Genomic DNA, 18,042 nt, shown 5'->3' on the forward strand with positions numbered 1-18,042 from the left:
AAATTGAAATGCTGGCCACGATCTGATCCTGGGGCAGAACCAAATGGAGAAGTTAAGGGATATCATGATGGTATCAATTCCAAAACATTTATACAGTGTTGATATTGCCTTTGGTTCCGTTTAGGGTTTACAAAAGAGAACCAATAAGAATAGCATAAACTGGCAATCAGAGAAGAACAGAGTGAAGAGGAGCCCTTTTAGGAAAAACTGAGTGTCATTTCAGCCAATTTGCATTTCTCCTCTTTGGGACGTGTCCGGGAACATTGGCAAATGTGATGGCTCCTTTGTGGCCCTTCATCCTGGTGGCTGCCTCAGGTGAGTCCTCTCAATGATTTAACTAGGCATTGGCTGTTAACTCTTAGAAGCTAAAGACAATATTTTTCTACATTATGCTATATAATTAACTCCTCACAGGTGTTCATTTTTATTCATCATTGGTAAAATGCCAGTCTTGTGAAGTTACATGGAGAACAATGATTTGTTGTGACTTTGTCCTAAAATTACAGATACATATATATTAAGGGTCACACAGTGAAGCTTTTTACACATAGCTGAAAGTAAGCTTTGGAATGTTCCAATTGTTTGATAAATCTCTGCTTCTCTAGGAATCACTCTCTTTGTAGCAATTTACGTTAAGAGTTTGAGGCATCCCTTTTCAGATTTGCTTTTGTGTCTGAATAATATATTATTATTATCCCAAATAGTCTTAGCTTCATTATAAGCATTTAGTAGCCCAGAGAAAGAGTCCCTTGGATAGGTCATGGCTACAGACACCTGGATATCGTTTTGGTATTGGGGGCTCTATACATCCAGCCATACAAAGTCTACAGAGGTGAGTATGTCTCTAAAAATGAGTACTGTCAATTTGCATGTTTTGAATGTACCATTCCCCTTAAAAACACTTTAGAAGCTTAAATATTTTTTCCTAAATTTCTGGAACCAAACTTTCTTAGTGCCAGTACTGAATTGAACCCTTTTAGTTAGGATACAATTGATTCTTAGAAAACATGCACAAATCAAGAATTTATGTTTATGCTGGCATTTCCCAATGCCCTCCTTTCTTGAAGGTTTTCCTAGAGGCCATATCTGAATTTCCATGTTTTAAAATATAACTGGAAGTGGAATGAGTCAATTATGGAGATGAAGAAGGAATTTGGTAGCCAAAAACACTGGAATGATTTTTTTTTTATTGAGTAGAAAAGAAAAATAGCCACTTATCATTAAAGTATAAAAATCCTGGATGTTGAACTCAAAGGATAAAAGCCTATCTTAATTATAAAAATGAAAACAGAGGAAATTTCATTAAATGCCAAATGGGTTTCTTAGCAGAAAATAATTATGAACATTAAACTAAGATAAAATAGAAAAATGAAGATAAGAAAACAGAAGAAAATCTTCTTAATAATATCTCTTTCTAATGTTTTATATTATGCTTGATTTTTATTCCAAATGTGGCAGAAAAAGGTGTTTTAATAGTGCCTAGTAATCAATGCATGAGCATAAATCATACTGAGTAAATTTGTTGCAGAAAAACCTGCCCTTTGGAATTTTTCCTGAGTTAATATCAAGATGGTGTGTAAATATAAGAGCATTGAACCGACCACTATTCCTGGCTGTTCCTTGGAGCCGTTGTGCTTGGGTAGAAGGCCTGGACTAGGAGAATAATTTCCTGCTCCACTACTCACCAGCCAGGTGACCCTGGGCAAGTCAATTAATCTCCTAGAGATTCAGTTTCCCTGTAAGTTAACTATTTATTTCATATATTCATGAAGATCAAATAAGATAGCATTTAGAAATTGTAAGGTACAATGCGAATGTAGGATATTATTGACCTGAAAACACATACGCAGGAAATAATCATGAGCCATTTCTGCCCAATAATATACACCATGTAATGGGTCAGTCTTTCTTAGGAAAGGTTACTCATTGCTGTTCCTAATATTTTCAGGGAGCCAGATCACAGATCAGTCATGTTTAAATTCCAGCCTCTTCACTTCCAAGCTGTATGACTCTGGGCGGTACTAACATCACCGAGCCTCTCATCTGTAAGAGTAGTGACTTCTCATTAAGCTATAGAGTATGTAGATCTCATAAGGCTGTTGTAAAAGTTAAATGAGATAATTCAGGTAAAGTGCTCCTATCCTCATGCCTAGCATATGGCACATATTCAATCAATATTTGGTATTCAATAGAACCACACGCCTACGTCTCTATTTTCTTGTAACTTCTCAGATATATGTATAACTCTCTTATAATCCTAAAGATAGTATACTTTCTAAAGCAAGAATAGTTCTTTTTATCAAAGTACCCAGAACACTTTGAGATAGGTAAGTATAAGGGAAACTCATTCAAATAAGGAAAATAAAGGAATAATTCTATTGTATTCTTAACTTTTAAAAAAAAAAATCTCTCTTCATCTAAAAGTACTTCATATCTTAGTCCCTAACACATTCTACTTTCCAGAAATCTTACAAGTGAATTATTTAAAGCTAATTATTAGGAGGCAGTGCTAACAAGGAATTTTTCCTGGGCCTGTTGATAGCTTCCATCAGCGTCTGTTGAAACATCACTGAACTGTGAGTCATTTAGTGCTTGTGTGAATGTCACATTAGCTTTCGAGGGGCATAATTTACTGTTAATTAATGGTCACTTAAATCCTTAATCTCTCTCCTATAATAGATCTTTCTCCTCAGGCAAATTTGCATTCATAGTAGAAATGTAATTTATTATTTCTTCCCATTTTAGACAAAGAACTCTTTCCTCTTACAGTTTATTTAAACCCACTTCCTTTTGCTTCTTATTTTTCTCTTACATTACCTGTTTCTCTTTTGTTCCTAGTTCTAGCTTCCAGAACTTTTTCTTTTTACCCAAAGACTTTAACAGGTTCTAGGAAATAGATGTTTATCCAGAGGGAATCTATCGATTGTTTCCTAGAAAAGATAACAGAGGCAGATTTGACTCTTTATGAGCAGAATGTGTAGGGAACACATATTCACTTCTCAGAATTATATTTTATCTCTGTCTCAGGTATTGAAACATGTATTGAAACATACAATTTCAGTATTTCTCCAACTGGGACTTGAATCGGGAGCTTCCAAGCAAGGTAAAAGTGAAGTTGCCCAAAGCAAAGTTCATAGGGAAAGCACCAGACCAGCTTTGCTTTGTGCTCCTGACTTCTCTCCCCTGGGGTTTGCCAGCGAGAAATAATCTCAGGGAGAGAGATTCGCAGTACATTTTTTTGACAATCACAGTACACACACACACACACACACACACACACACACACACACACACCCCACTAAAAATGATGTCTGATGCAAGCCACCCACCTTAGTCCTGCATGCCTGAATAGCTGATGCCACTTTAGGCATCTTCTTGGGTGAATAGTTAAGGAGTTAATATGCTCATTAGGTTCCCAGTTCTGATGGTAATGAAACTGAATATTCCACTGCCCACAATGAGTCTGGAATTGCACTTCCAGCATTGTTGTTAGCATTTTGGTCACAATGACATTGATAAATCATAGAAATTGCTGCCTGTGGCGGCAAGTGACATGACATTATTCATAAAGAAATGAGTATAAACAGGATTGTCGCACAGGGAGAAGATATCTCATTTACAGTTTTCTGCTGGATCCCACATACTTTCAGCAACTCATCAAAATAACCATCAAAACCACTGAGAGCCCAGGCGAATTCACGCACAGGACACTACAGATAGATTTCGCTCACGCACTGTGACAGGAGGTGTGCAATTTGCTTCAGTCCAATGACTTAGAGAAGCTTTGAATTCCCCAAGGGCTGGCAAAGCTTGTGAACAAAATATCTTTTTGCAATTCAGAGAAAACCCTCACAAATTTGTCACTTCCAATTGTTGATGATCATTTCTCTTGCTTCTTTTTTCCTGGCCTCCCCTCCCTCAACACCAATCACTGCTCCTCTACAAATCAAGATTCTTGGGTCATAGGAAATGGTTGTTTCCTGGAACCAGAGAGAATTTTCCCAAAATGAAGATTTCATTTTCTGACAAGTGCATATTCTCACTGAGTGAGAAAAGAGATGTGTGTGTGTGTGTGTGTGTGTGTGTGTGTGTGTGTGTGTGTGTGTGTGAGAGGGAGAAAAGTAAGAATTGGAATCTCATTAATCTCATTACTTAGAAATCCACACAGATCTTTGGGTTCATTGGTTTGTCCACGTTTCTGCCTGTGTTTTCTATTTAACTGTTGAATTATAAATGGAAAATCAAAAGAAAAATCCAAGGGGAAAGTTGAGTTTTGGCTAAGTATATAGAAAGGTTTCTGCCATGTACCAGGAGGAAATGATACAGAAATAAAGAAAGGATTCTATCTCCCAGATGCATGATCGCTGTAAAAATGGAATTGTGGGTACAATTTGCATCCTTGGAAATTGGGTTGATTTATTTATCTTTGCAATGAGGTTTCTCTATTGGACACTTAGGCCACCAGCTTATATCAGTTATTTAAAACTGTCTGCCCAAAAGCCTACCAGCTGGTTGTAAACTTAAGTGGATTGGGGTGAGCCGAAACTGTATTCTGCTGGGAGCCATCAAGTCTGGAACTGTCTGAAATCTAAAGATGCTAAGTTCCTCTTATTTTCATCTTCACAATGATAGTTTTCTTTTCCAGGAATCCTAGCCATAGATACATCTCATCCCAGGAATTCTGTTCTGTATCATCTCACCGAACAATTATTACAGAAATATCACAAGGAAGTGAGACCAGTTCAAGACTGGATGGAGGCTACGACTGTATACCTGGACATAGTTGTTCATGCTGTATTGGATGTGGTGAGGACCAACTTTCCCTTTCCTATTCCTGCTACCCTTTTGTAAAACTACCTGCCATTTATGCAGGAGCCTAGGAGAACTTTTATCTTGAGGCTCTAGTAAAGCTGGTAGGGAAGCTGTGCTAGGCTCATTTAGCAGTGATCATGAGATAAACTATTTATTAGGCAAATCATGCTTTCTAGCCCTCAACTTCCATTGTGAGGGACAAATAGTTTAGAGATATGAATTTCACAGAATTAAAATGCTTTAAGAATTCTAGTCATAGATCACAGTACATATTTTATAAGGATTACTGAAACCCAAAAATGGTGATATGTTTTTTTTTATATAGAGTTCACATTTCTTAGTACATTTAAGAAAATATCCACCACTTATTGCCTGAAAATTTTAAAAGAGAAAAAAGTGCCTGGGTATCTCAAGTTTATAAGGGACTTGATAGCTAAGGTTTTCGCTAAGGATGGTGGGGGAAGATTTGTTTCCTAAAGCATGTCTTTCCTACTATATCTGAAAAATGAGTTGTTGTGGAAATTAAATGAGAAAATTTGTGTGAAGCAGTTAGCAGCGGTCTTAGTAAGCCCTCTTATTTATTGATGACTATCCCTGTTTCCCTTTTCAACTTTTTCTTAATTACAGTCTTTAATACCAATAGGTCCCAGATTTATTTTGATTTCTCTTTTTTAAAATTTACTTTTTGATACAATTGACATACAATATTTTATTAGTTTCAGGTATACAACATAATGATTACATATAGTATACCTTAGGAAGTGATCCCCCAGATAAATCTAGTACCCTTTTGATACCATACATTGATCTCTCTTATAAGCAGACTTTATTGAGCTTGTGTTGTTGAAATAGTTCAAGAATTGTTTTCAATTTATTTCTTAAAACTATTTTTTATAAGTAAGGTATAACATACATGTGTTGAAATGCATAGATCTTAAATGTATAATCCAATGAATTTTGATAACTTCGTGCACCCATATAATCCATACCTATCAATATAGCATACATTTTCATCACCCCAGCAAGATCCCTCATTTCCTTTCCAGTCAACCCCATCCCCTCCATCCATGGAGACAACTACTGTTCTGATTTCTTTCATCGCAGATTATTTTTGTCATTCCTTGAAAACTGTATGAAAGAAATTTTATTGTATGTCCTCTGTTGTATCTGGATTTTTCATTCTGTGTAAGGTTTTTGAAGTTCACTCATGTTGTTGTGTATGTCAGTTTGTTTGTTTTTACTGATAAGTAGTATTTGGTTATGGCTATACTGTTACTTGTTTATCCGTTCTCCTGTTGATAAGTATTTGAGTTGTTTCCTGCTTTAGGATATTAATAATAAAACTATGAACATTCCTGTACAAGTCTTTTTGTATATTTATGTTTTCATTCCTCTTAGGTAAAACCTAGAAGTGGAATAACTGACTCTAGGATAGGTGTACACTTAATGAGAAACTGCCAGACAGATTTACAAAGTGGTTGTAGTTTTACACTTTCACCAGTCAGCTATGAGAGTTCTCATTGCTCCACATTTTCATCAACATTTGATAGTATTCGACTTAAATTTTAGCCATTCTGGTAAGTGTATATTGGTATTTCATTGTGATTTTACTTTACGTTTCCCCGATGGCTAATGATTCAGGGCTCTTTTTCATATGTCTCTTGGTTACTTACATATCTTTTTTTTGTGAAATAGCTGTTTAAGTTTTTCCTTTTTAAAAAAAATTGGCTATTGAATTTTAGTGATATGGCCTTTTTTCATTTCTTATATCCACATTTTGTTTTTTCTCTTATTTTCCCTTTACGAATATTGCCAGGTTTTATCAATTTTATTTATTTTTTCAAAGAATCATAGATTGGTTTTGAATTTTCTCAGTGGTTTGTTTCACTAATATCTGTGTTTATCTTATTAATCATTTTCTTCTTAGTTTGCATTTAATTTTTTCTACTTTAGTTTTTTAAAGTAGAAACTTAAATCATTGGTTTTAGTTCTTTTTCTTTTCTAATTTTAGCATTTAATGCTGTAAATTTCCCTCTAAGTATTGTTTTAGCTTTCTCCTACAAAATTTTAAAGGATTTTTAAATTGAGATATAGATTACATAAAATGAAACTCATCTTTTTAAAGCCAATCTCTTGCCTCTATCCTCAGTCCCTGGAAACCACTGATCTTATTTTTTTCATTACAGTTTTGCCTTTCCAGAATGCCATAATAATGAAATCAAATAGTATTTTCTGTTTGTTTTTGCTTCTTTTACTTAGCGTAATGCCTCTGAGATTCATCCATGTTGTGTTGTCACATATATCAGTGGTAATATTCCACTGTACAGATGTACGGCAATTTGTTTATCTATTTAATACTTGTTGGACGTGTGGGCTGTTTCCAATTTGTATCAATTATGAATAAAGCTGCTATAACACTTGCATGTTTTCACTTCTCTTGGATAATCAGGTGTGAGATTACTGAGTTGTAGAATAAGTCTATGTTTAACTTTATAAATGACTGCCAAACTGTTTTTCAAAGTGGCTGTATCATTTTGCAGTCTACCTGCAATGTATAAGAGTTTCGGTTCCTCCCCATGATCACCAGCACTTGATATTGTCAATCTTTTAAGATTTTAATCATTCTAGAAGATTTATGGTGGTAACTCACTGTGGTTTTTAACTTTGATTTTTACTACAGACTAATGATGTTGAACATGTTTTTATGAGCTAGTTTGCCAACTGTACATATTTTTTGGTAAAGTATTTGCTCAAATCTTACCCATTTTAAAAATAGGGCTGATTATTATATTATTATTGAGTTGCAAGAGTTCTTTATATACGTTTGGGTCTATTCCTGGACCCTATTCTGCCCACCTAATAGTTATGTTTCATTTTACAACAATACACTATCTCGATTATTGTGTATGATAGATGTCTTGAAATCAGATAGTGTCTTCCAATCTTGTTCTTCTGTTTCAAACTTGTTTTGACTCTTCTAGGTCTTTTGCATTTCCATATAAACTTTAGAATCAATTCATCAATTTTTAGTGAAAAAAAAAACCTGCTGGAATTTTTATTGGGATTGCATTAAATCTATAGACCTATTTGAGGAGAACTGATATCTTCATAGTCTTCCAATCCACGTACAGTGTATCTCTCCATCTGTTTAGTTCTTTAACTTCTAGTAATATTTTGTAGTTTTCAGTGTTTTCTATATATTTGGTTGTTTATCCATAAGTAGTTCACATTTTTGATGCTATTATAAGTGCTATTCTAAATTGAATCTGTTTGTTGCTAGCGTACAAAAATATAATTGATTTGTATATATTGGTCTTGATTCCTGTAATCCTGTCATCTCTTATTAGTTTCAGAGGCTTTTTTGTAGATTCTTTGAGATTTTCTGAGATCATGTTGCCTGTGAATAAAGATGGTTTTACTTCTTTATTTCCACTCTTTATATCTTTATTTCCTTTTATTGCCTGTTGCACTGGCTTGAACCTCCAGTACAGTGTTGAATAGAAGGGTGTACTATTCTATAAATATAAATTCAATGAATGTGTCTGATAGTATTGTTAAAATCTCTAATTTTTTGATTTTTTGTTATTCTGTTAATTTTACAATGAGTGTTTAAATCCACAACTGTAATTGTGGTTTGTCTCTGTTATTAAATGCCTGCACATATAGGATTTCATGTATTCTTGATAAACAGATCTTTTTTATCATTATGAAATACTCCTCTTCATCTTCAGTAGTATTCTTTTCCTTGAAGTTTTTCTTATGCTTACTTTTTTCATGGTAGATATTTTGCCATTCTTTTATTTTCAATCTATCTGTGATATATTTGAAGTCATCTCTTGGAGATAGCAGGTAGTTGGGTCTTGCTTTTTTCCCAACTTTTTATTTTGAAATAATTATAAATTTACAGAAAGTTGCAAATAAATTTACAGGAAGTTGCAAATAAATTTACAGGGAGTTTCTGCGTACCTTTTACCCAATGTTTCCCAATGTTAACATCTTACATACATGTACTATATTATCAATACTATAAAAATGACATTGGTACAATCCACAGAGCTTATTCAGGTTTTTCCATTTTTACATGTATTCAAATTTGTGTGTGTGCTTCTGTGTAATTTTATCATCTGATATAGTATACCTTAGGAAGTGTAACCACCACTGCCACTGCCACTACATCAAGCTATGCAGTCATCACCACAGGGCTTCCTAGAACTGCTCCTTCACAGCCACAACCCTTTCTCCCCTCAACCTCTAACCGCTGACCACTGGTCAATCTCTTCTCCATCTTTATAAGTGTATTTTTTTCAAGAATATTACATAAATGGAATCCTACAATATGTAGCCTTTGAGATTGCCTTTTTGTTCAATTACAGTTGACATTCAATATATATTAGTTTCAGGTGTACAGCATTTAGTACAGTGATTAGACATTTATATAATTTACGAAGTGGTCCCTCCCAATTAGTCTATTACTCTCCTGGTACCACGCATGGTTATTACAATATTATTGACTATATTTCTTATGCTGTACTTTAGACCTCCATGACTATCTCGTAACTACCAATTTGTACTTTTTAATCCCTTCACCTTTTTCACCCAGCCCCCTAACCTCCCTCCCATCTGGCAACCATCAATATGTTCTCTGTATCTATGGGTCTGTTTCTATTTAGTTTGTTCGTTCATTTTGTTCTTTAGATTCCACACATAAATGAGATCATATGGTATTTGTCTTTCTCTGTCTGACTTATTTCACTTAGTATAATATCCTCTAGGTCCATTCATGTTGTCACAAGTGGTAAGATTTCATTCTTTTTTTTTAGTGGCTTTTTTCATTCAATATAATTCCCTTCAGCTTCATTCAAGTTGTCGGGAATACCAATAGTTCATTCTTTCTTGTTGCTGAGCAGTATTCCAAGGTATTGCTTTTTTAACTTGTGAATCTATGCATTTTAACTGAAGTGTTTCATCCACTTACTAATACTATCTTGCTACTTGTTTCCTAGTTGCCCATCTGTTTTGTTTTGTGTTCTTCTTTTCCTCTTATCCTACCTTATTGTAGGTAAATTAATTTTTTTTAATATTTAATTTTAGTTCTTCTATTGGATTTTTGGCATCCCTCTGTATTATTTTTTAGATGTTGTTTTAGGAATTTCATACTTATTTAATATAATGCACTTAGAATTAATGTTATTACACTTTACATAAAATGTACAACTCTTAAAATAGTAAAATTCCATTTACCTGCTCTTTGTTTTTTGTACTACTTGTAAAATTGTGTCCCCAATTTTACAATACATAAATAATATGTCCCACAATACATTATTATTTTAATGCATTTTATTAAAATAACTCAATAATAATCCTCTTTAATTTATATTAATGGAGGTGTTTTTCTAGATTAATATCTTAATGCTGTGCTATGAATCATAAACTCTGATTTTCTGATTGAGAATTAGGCATTGTGATTGATGAAAAAATAACTTGAAACTAAAAGTATAATTGATATGTTATATAACAGGATTTAAGTTATTTTTGTCCATTGTAAGTTATTTTAGAATAATTTTCCTCCAGCCTATATAAACCCCTAATCATTATTTTTTCATAAACAAGAAAACTTAAATGATACACAAAAAAATTCCCCCTTTTAGCAAACAATTTTACTTTTCTTAGCTTTATTTTCTCACTTACACTAGTAAAAGTACTAGATCTGAGATCCTAGACAATATTGTTTAATCAAATGCCAGGAAATACCCAATCTTACTCAAAAAAGTCTAGTCTTTCTTACATAAAGCTCCAATAGAAAACTTCTTTAAGTCTCTTTCTAATATCTAGAAATTTGAACTAGAATTTTGGAGATTTAATTTCCTAAAGCTATATCTTCACCTGCTTAAGAAATATTAGTTCTTGCTATTTAGTTGTCAGTGTGTTACATCACACATTGTGCAATTTTTAAAAAGCATGATTTGAATAAAGACACATGATATGAAACATGTCATGTGAAACCTCAGGGCAGAGGAATAATCAGTCTTGAGTAAAAGGTTAAGAATACCTTCTAGGTTCTTTCACTTTCTAACTTCATATTGATTAATATAATGTTGAATTGGTCAGACCTTCCTTTAGAGGATTTTTGGAGATAAATACAGAAAAGGAGCAAGGTCTTTATATTAATACTTTCTCTTATAACAATTGTCTCAAATTGAAAACTTTTATCTAACTAACTCTTTCTTCCTACTTTAATAAAAGAAAATAAAATCTGATTCCTTATGGTAATTAAGGACCACAGCATTATTTTTTCAAAGATGTGTTTTTCTTCATTTTTGTGGAATGTACTATCTTTTTTACTAGAATATGTTAGACATATCACATTGGATATGGCAAGCTTTCTTTTAGAAATTTGGAAAAATCTTATATTCCAATCCTCTATTTTTATTCCTATCCACTGTCTTAATCTTGTCATCTACATGTACTCAATGCTACATTGAAACTGAACCCTCTGTGGTTTCCTGCTTGTATGTCATTCATTTCCTTCTCTGAATGTCTTCCTCTTTATTCTCCATCTGCAAAATATTATAGTTCTTCAACTTTCAGCTCCTGGAAAAATTTCCTTTCAACTCTCCAAGCTGACAGCAATGTTTCCTTCCTCTGAATTCACTGACATCTGTATGTTTCTCAATGCACATGGTAATTTGTTAAAATGTCACGTACCCATATTTATTAATAAGCTACTTGAGGGAAGGACTTTCTTACTCATATTCATATTTCCCACAATAAGCAACACAACATATCTTCAGAGATACTAAATGGATATCTATCTAACAAACTAATTAAAATATGTAGCTACTAATTCTAGGATTTCTTTATGAATGACGTACTCTAATACGCAGTACAATGTCTCCATTACATTCAGGTGGGCTAAGCCTAAACTTTGTTTCAGAGGCAGGGCCAGTTTTGAAAGACTTTATAAAATCACTAACAAATTCTGCTCAGACAAGGACATATCCAATGTGAATAGATAACTTGTTGGATGCATCTGCCAGCAGCTGAACTGCTGGCAACTTTTGTTTGAAGTGAAGAGCTTACAGCCCAGCTTTCATCACTGCACCTCCCTTCCATTATAATGTTTTGCCTCTTGTTTTATTTTTATGAAAGACTACAGTCTTGTCTTAGAATTTCTGGTATTATAGTACCTTAGGGAAATCTGATTATAGAGATAATCTACTCAATAGTGAAGAGTTTCAATTTGTTTCCATTGAGTTTTGTCAATTCGGAATCCCAGATACCTTTGTATTCCAGTCCATTGACTAGAGCCTCCCAGCCAGACGTTGAGGCATCTGTTTCTATAGTCTTTGGAACTGGGAAAGATAAATAAGAATGTGCGGGAATTATCTGTATATTTGCTAACCACCAATTTAGATTTAAATAGACTCCCTCTGTTAGGAAGACTAATGAATTCCAATTCTCTGAAATATCCTTTGCTTTTAACAAGCAAGATGGAAGGTATCTAAAGAAAGAGAGAGAGAGAGAGAGAAAGAGAGAGAGAGAGAGATACACAGAGGAAAAAGCTGTGAATAATGTCACTAGAGAACCAATTATGTTCACCAGCTGGCATTGAGAAACTTGTTTCCTTTGACAAAAAAAGATTTCCATTTTAGCCTCAAATTCCTTTTTGACGTTGTATTCTTCAGGGCTGAATGACGAATCCTCCCAGACACCCTCATAAAATGTTAGAAAGGAAATTCTGAACACTATTATTATATTTAATATGACGAAGCAATGGGCAAGAAGAGAAAAATGAGCTAAGGCTTCAACATGGTACTTAATGAGAATCAATTGAATAAAAATAAAGTGAAAATAAAACATTAAAACATAGAGATTGTCTCTCCAGCCACATGACTGAATCAATGAGATTCATTCACAACTTGGCATGACAGTGATAAAGAAACTGGTCAAGACATTTCATAGATATAAAAGTATATTTCTTGTGAAATAGTTAACAGCTATATTTCCCAGTAATATGAACTCATTTGGACTCCCCTCCCCTCCGCCCACCATTTGTAAGCAATCCTCATTGATTGCAACTAAGCCTAGAACTGAGTCTTCTGTGCTTACCTGGATAAAACATGGTTACTTTAGGATCTCTCAGCTGATAAGACTTGGAAAGATGTGGTATCACCTAGCCTTGAGCTCATAGTAGAGGTCTTTTTTCAACTGCCAGAACCCCTGCATAGCTAACCTTGGCTGAGTTCCCTCTGTACCTCCTCTAAGCTGCTCTTTGGAGGAAATACTTGTGAATTCAGTCTTTTCACTTTACTACTGTAAAACCTGCCTTTCTCAAGTATCTATTTGAAGTCTACAAAAATGTGTAAAGCAAGTTCACTCAGACAAACCTCTGTTGAGCCACTTAAAGCAGGGTCACTCCGTATCTGCTTACAATACCTTCTTTTTTCAAGGTGCCTAGAAATGTTTATTCATTAGCAAATGGCTTTCTTGATTGTGAAAAGGGAGAACTTTAATCTAAAAGTTAATTGTTTTTCTTTCAAATGATGCCACCCTGCGTACATCTTACAGTTTGTGTACTGCCCTATTCCAGGTGCACTAGTCCCCATGGACTAAATTTCAGTGGCGTCTCCCTTATCTGCCACCCAACCTGGATTGAAGAGAATGGCTGTCTTGACCCTATGCACAAAAATTATACATTTTGATATGGTTGGATTATTGACTGGATAATTACTTTAATATACCCTGTTCTGGGAGGAAAATGAAGTAGTTGTTCGTTTTCATGCCATTAACTCCCCAAAGTCTATCATTTCACTAAAACTTATATTGTACTAAAGATTACAGAAATATAAAGGTTATCTAAATGACTCCTTAGCTCTGAACCTTCTTCAGCAGGAGAAATGTTTGACACATTTTATTTCACATGTCTTCATCTTGAATTTACCATTTCTTCTAAGGATGCAATTTTTAGTGATGGAAAGGAATTGAAAATCAAGGAGATTTCATTGATAGTTTATATCAGCCTTCTTACTTATAAATTCCCTGAAAATGTCTTCAAAAATGGTTTCTTTTTTTCCTTATTAATACATATTTTAAAATAGCAGCTTTATTGAGATATGATTCATCCACAAAACTAATTCATTTACAGTATACAATTTGGTTTCAGTGTATTCAGAGTTGTGCAACCATCACCACTAATTTCAGAACATTTCATCACTTTAGAAAGAAATGTCATACCAATAGCAGTCCCACCCCACACTCTACCCCCACCAGGCCTAGGGAAACACTAATTTACTTTCTGTCTCTAGAGATTTGCCTTTCTTAGATATTTCATGTAAATGAAATCATACAATCAATGGTCTCTTGCGACTGACTTTTTTCACTTAGCATATGTCTTCAAGGTTCACCCATGTTGTAGCAGGTATCAGTATTTCATTACTTTTTATTGGTAAATAATATTTGATTGTATGGATATACCATATTTTCTTTATCCATTCACCAGTTGATGGGCATTTGGGTTATTGCCACTTTTTGACTGTCATGAATAACGCTGCTATGAACATTCCTGCATGGGTTTTTTTGTGTGAGGATTTATGCTTTTATTCTCTTAGTTATGTACTTCTATGTGGAATTGATGGGTTATATGGTAACTATGTTTAACATTTTGAGGAACTATCAGACTGTTTTTCAAAGTGGCTCCACCATTTTATAATCCTACTAGCAATGTACCAATGCTCTAATTTTTCTACATCTTTGTTAACACTTGTTATTTTCTGTCTTTTTTATTTTAGCCATCCTATTGGGATGAAATAGTATCTCATTGTGGTTCTTATTTGCATTTCCCTAATGACTAATATACTGAGCATCTTTCCATGTGCTTATTGGTGATTCGTACATCTCCTTTGGAGAAATATCTATTGAAGTCCTTTGCTCACTTTTTTAATTACTATTTTTACTTGTGATAAAATATTCATAACATAAAAGTTGCTATCTTAACCATTTTTAAGTGTACAGTTCAATGGTATTAAGTACATTCTCATCATTGTGCAACTACCTCCAAAACTCTTTTCATATTGCAGAGTTGAAACTCTAAGCTCATTAAACATTAACTCCCTATTTCCCTTCTCCCCCTGTCTCTTGCAACCACCATTCTACTTTCTGTTTCTACAAATTTAACTACTCTAGGCACCTCGTATAAATTGAATCATATAATATTTGTTCTTTTGTGACTGGCTTATTTCACTTAGCATAATGTCTCAAGATTCATCCCTATTGAAGCTTGTGTCAGAATATCCTTCCTTTTTAAGGCTGAATAATATTATGTTGCATGTATATATCACATTTTGTTTATCTGTTCATCTGTTAATGGACACTTAGGATACCTCTACCCTTTGGCTATTGTGAATATGCTGCTGTAAACATGGATGTATGAATATCTGTCTGAGTCACTGCTTTCAGTTTTTTTGGATATATACCAAGAAATGGAATTGATGGACCATGTGGTAATTCCATTTTTAATTTTTTTTTAGGAACTGCCCCACTATTTTCTATAGCAGCTGCACTATTTTACATTCCCACCAATAGTGTACAAGGGTTCTAATTTATTCACATCCTCACCAACATTTGTTATTTTCTCCTTTTTTTTTTTTTTTTTTACTACTAGCCATCCTAATGAGTGTGAAATGGTTTTTCATTGTGATTTTGATTTTCATTACCCTAATGAAAATCATTAGTCATTAGTGATTGTATTAGTCAGCTCTGATTGCCATTATAAGTACCACAGACTGGGTGGCTTAAGCAACAGAAATTTATTTCTCACAATGCTGGAGTCTGGGAAGTCCAAGATCAAAATTCTAGCTGATTTGGTTCCTGGTGACAACTCTCTTGCTGGCTTTTGGATGGCTGCCTTATCTGTCCTCACATGGAGGAAAGAAAGTGATCTTTCTCTCTTTATCTTCTTCTAAGGCCACCAATCTTATTGGATTAGGACCTCACCCTTATGATGTCATTTAACCTTAATTATCTCCTAAAAGCCTTCTCCAAATATAGCCACTTGAATTTTGGAAGGACACAATTCAGTCCATAGCAGTGATGTTGAGCTATGTGCGTATTGACCATTTATCTGTATAGTCATGCTCCACATAATGATGTTTTGGTCAATGACGGACTGCATGTATGGCAGTGGTCCCATAACATTATAATGGACCTGAAAAATTCCTATCACCTAGTAATGCCATAGCACAACCCATTACTCACATGTTTGTGTGATGCTGGTGTAAATAAAACTACTGCTCTGAGAGTCATATAAAAATATAGCACATAAGATTATGTACAATTATGGTTAATGATAACAAATGGTTATTTTGCTGGTTTATATATTTACTATATATACTTTTTATCCTTATTTTAAAGAGTACTCTTTCTACTTATAAAAAAAGTTTGCTGTAAAACAGTATGCCATGATATGCTGGCAGCAGCCTCATACATCTTGTGTTACTACAATTTTTGTTTGCATCATTTTCTTTTGTGCTTCATTTAATCTTATGTTGTTTTGTATAGTGACATGCTATACAGGTTTGTAGCCTAGGAGCAATAGGCTATACCATAAGCATAGGTGTGTATTAGTTATATCATCTAGGTTTGTGTAAGTGTACTCTATGATGTTTGCACAATGATGAAATTACCTAATGACACATTTCTCAGAATGTATCTCCATTGTTGAGCAGTGCACGACTATATATCTCTTTTGGAAAAATGACTATTCAGTTCTTTGTCCATTTTTTTTCTGTATGGGATTTTCTCATAGAGAAATTGAATTTCGTCCTTACAGTTAAAAAGAAATCAACTGGAGTTGTATTTAACTATGAAGTTAATAAAAGTTACATAAATCATGTGATCTTCAAAGTCTTTGTAAATGTCTTTTTGAGTATTTTGTTTTGAATATTAAGATTTTCTTGTGAAATACAAAATTTCAGGTTATGTTTACTACAATACTTTCTCCTCAATTTGTTAGAGTTTATATGATCAAATTTATCATTTGGAAAACTAATATTGTATTGTAAGTGGCTGCTTAAAGTCACTAAGAATTATAGTGCTTTCCAAAGCCCTTAGGACCTTTTTGTGACTGAAAATCAAGTTGTTCTTTTCTTTTTAAAAAATTTTTTATTTATTTAAGATAAAAAAAAGCCAACTCACCCATTTCTCCTACTCCCCACCTCCCGTCTTTTGCAACCATTAATCTATTCTCTGTGACTATGAGCTTGTTTTTTTATTGCTGTTTTTAATTTTTAGATTTCATGTATGAGTCATACAGTATTTGTCTTTGATTTATTTCACTCAGCATAATGCCCTCAAGGTCCATCCATATTGTTGCAGATGACATGATTTTATTCTTTTTATGGTTGAGTAATATTCCATTGTGTATATATATATACCAAAATTCCTTTATCCATTTATCCATCAATGGACACTTAGGTTGTTTCCACATCTTGGCTATAGTAAGTAATGAACACAGGGGTGCATATATCTCTTTGAATTAGTGTTTTCATTTTCTTCAAATAAATACCCAGAAGTGGAATTGCCAGATCATATGGGGGTTCTATTTTTAGTTTTTTGAGGGAACTCTAAACTCCATACTGTTTTGCACAGTGGTTGCACCAATTTACAATCCCACCAACAGTGCGCAAAGATTCCCTTTTCTCCATGTCATCTCGAAAACTTATTATTTCTTGTCTTTTTTTGATAATAGCCATTCTAATAGGTGTGGTTTCATTTCATTATGTTTTTATTTGCATTTCTCTGATAATTAGTAATGTTGAGCATCTTTTTTTTTATGTACTTATTGACCATTTGTATGTCTTCTTTGGAAAGATGTCTATTCAGACCTTCTGCCCATTCTTTAACTAGATTTTTTTTTTTTTTTTTGCTATTGAGTTGTATGAGTTCTCTATATATTTTGGATACCAGCCCCTCAGCCCCTTATCAGATATACAATTTGCAATTATTTTCTCCCATTTAGTAGATTGCCTTTTGGTTTTGTTGATGGCTTCCTTCGCTGTGCAGAAGCTTTTTATTTTTATATAGTCCCATTTGTTTATTTTTGCTTCTGTTGTTTTTGCTTTTGGTGTCAGATTAAAAAAATCATCACCAAGACTTATGTCAAGGAGATTACCACCTATCTTTTCTTCTAGGAGTTTTATGGTTTGAAGTTCGACATTTTTTAATCCATTTTAA

At 33.8% G+C, this 18,042-nt stretch overlaps 1 protein-coding gene across 1 annotated transcript in view; it reads left to right on the plus strand.

The window, feature by feature from the left end:
• The window catches only part of HTR3B (5-hydroxytryptamine receptor 3B), a 58,890-nt gene that overhangs the window by 27,972 nt on the left and 12,876 nt on the right, over positions 1–18,042 (plus strand). Inside the window, 2 exon segments of the mRNA XM_039886969.1 lie at positions 224–315; positions 4,646–4,806. Of these exon segments, the coding sequence (XP_039742903.1) occupies positions 224–315; positions 4,646–4,806 (253 nt within the window).

This window comes from Pteropus medius, unplaced genomic scaffold (assembly GCF_902729225.1).
Source record: "Pteropus medius unplaced genomic scaffold, Ma_sr-lr_union100, whole genome shotgun sequence".
NCBI classification, from domain to species: domain Eukaryota; kingdom Metazoa; phylum Chordata; class Mammalia; order Chiroptera; family Pteropodidae; genus Pteropus; species Pteropus medius.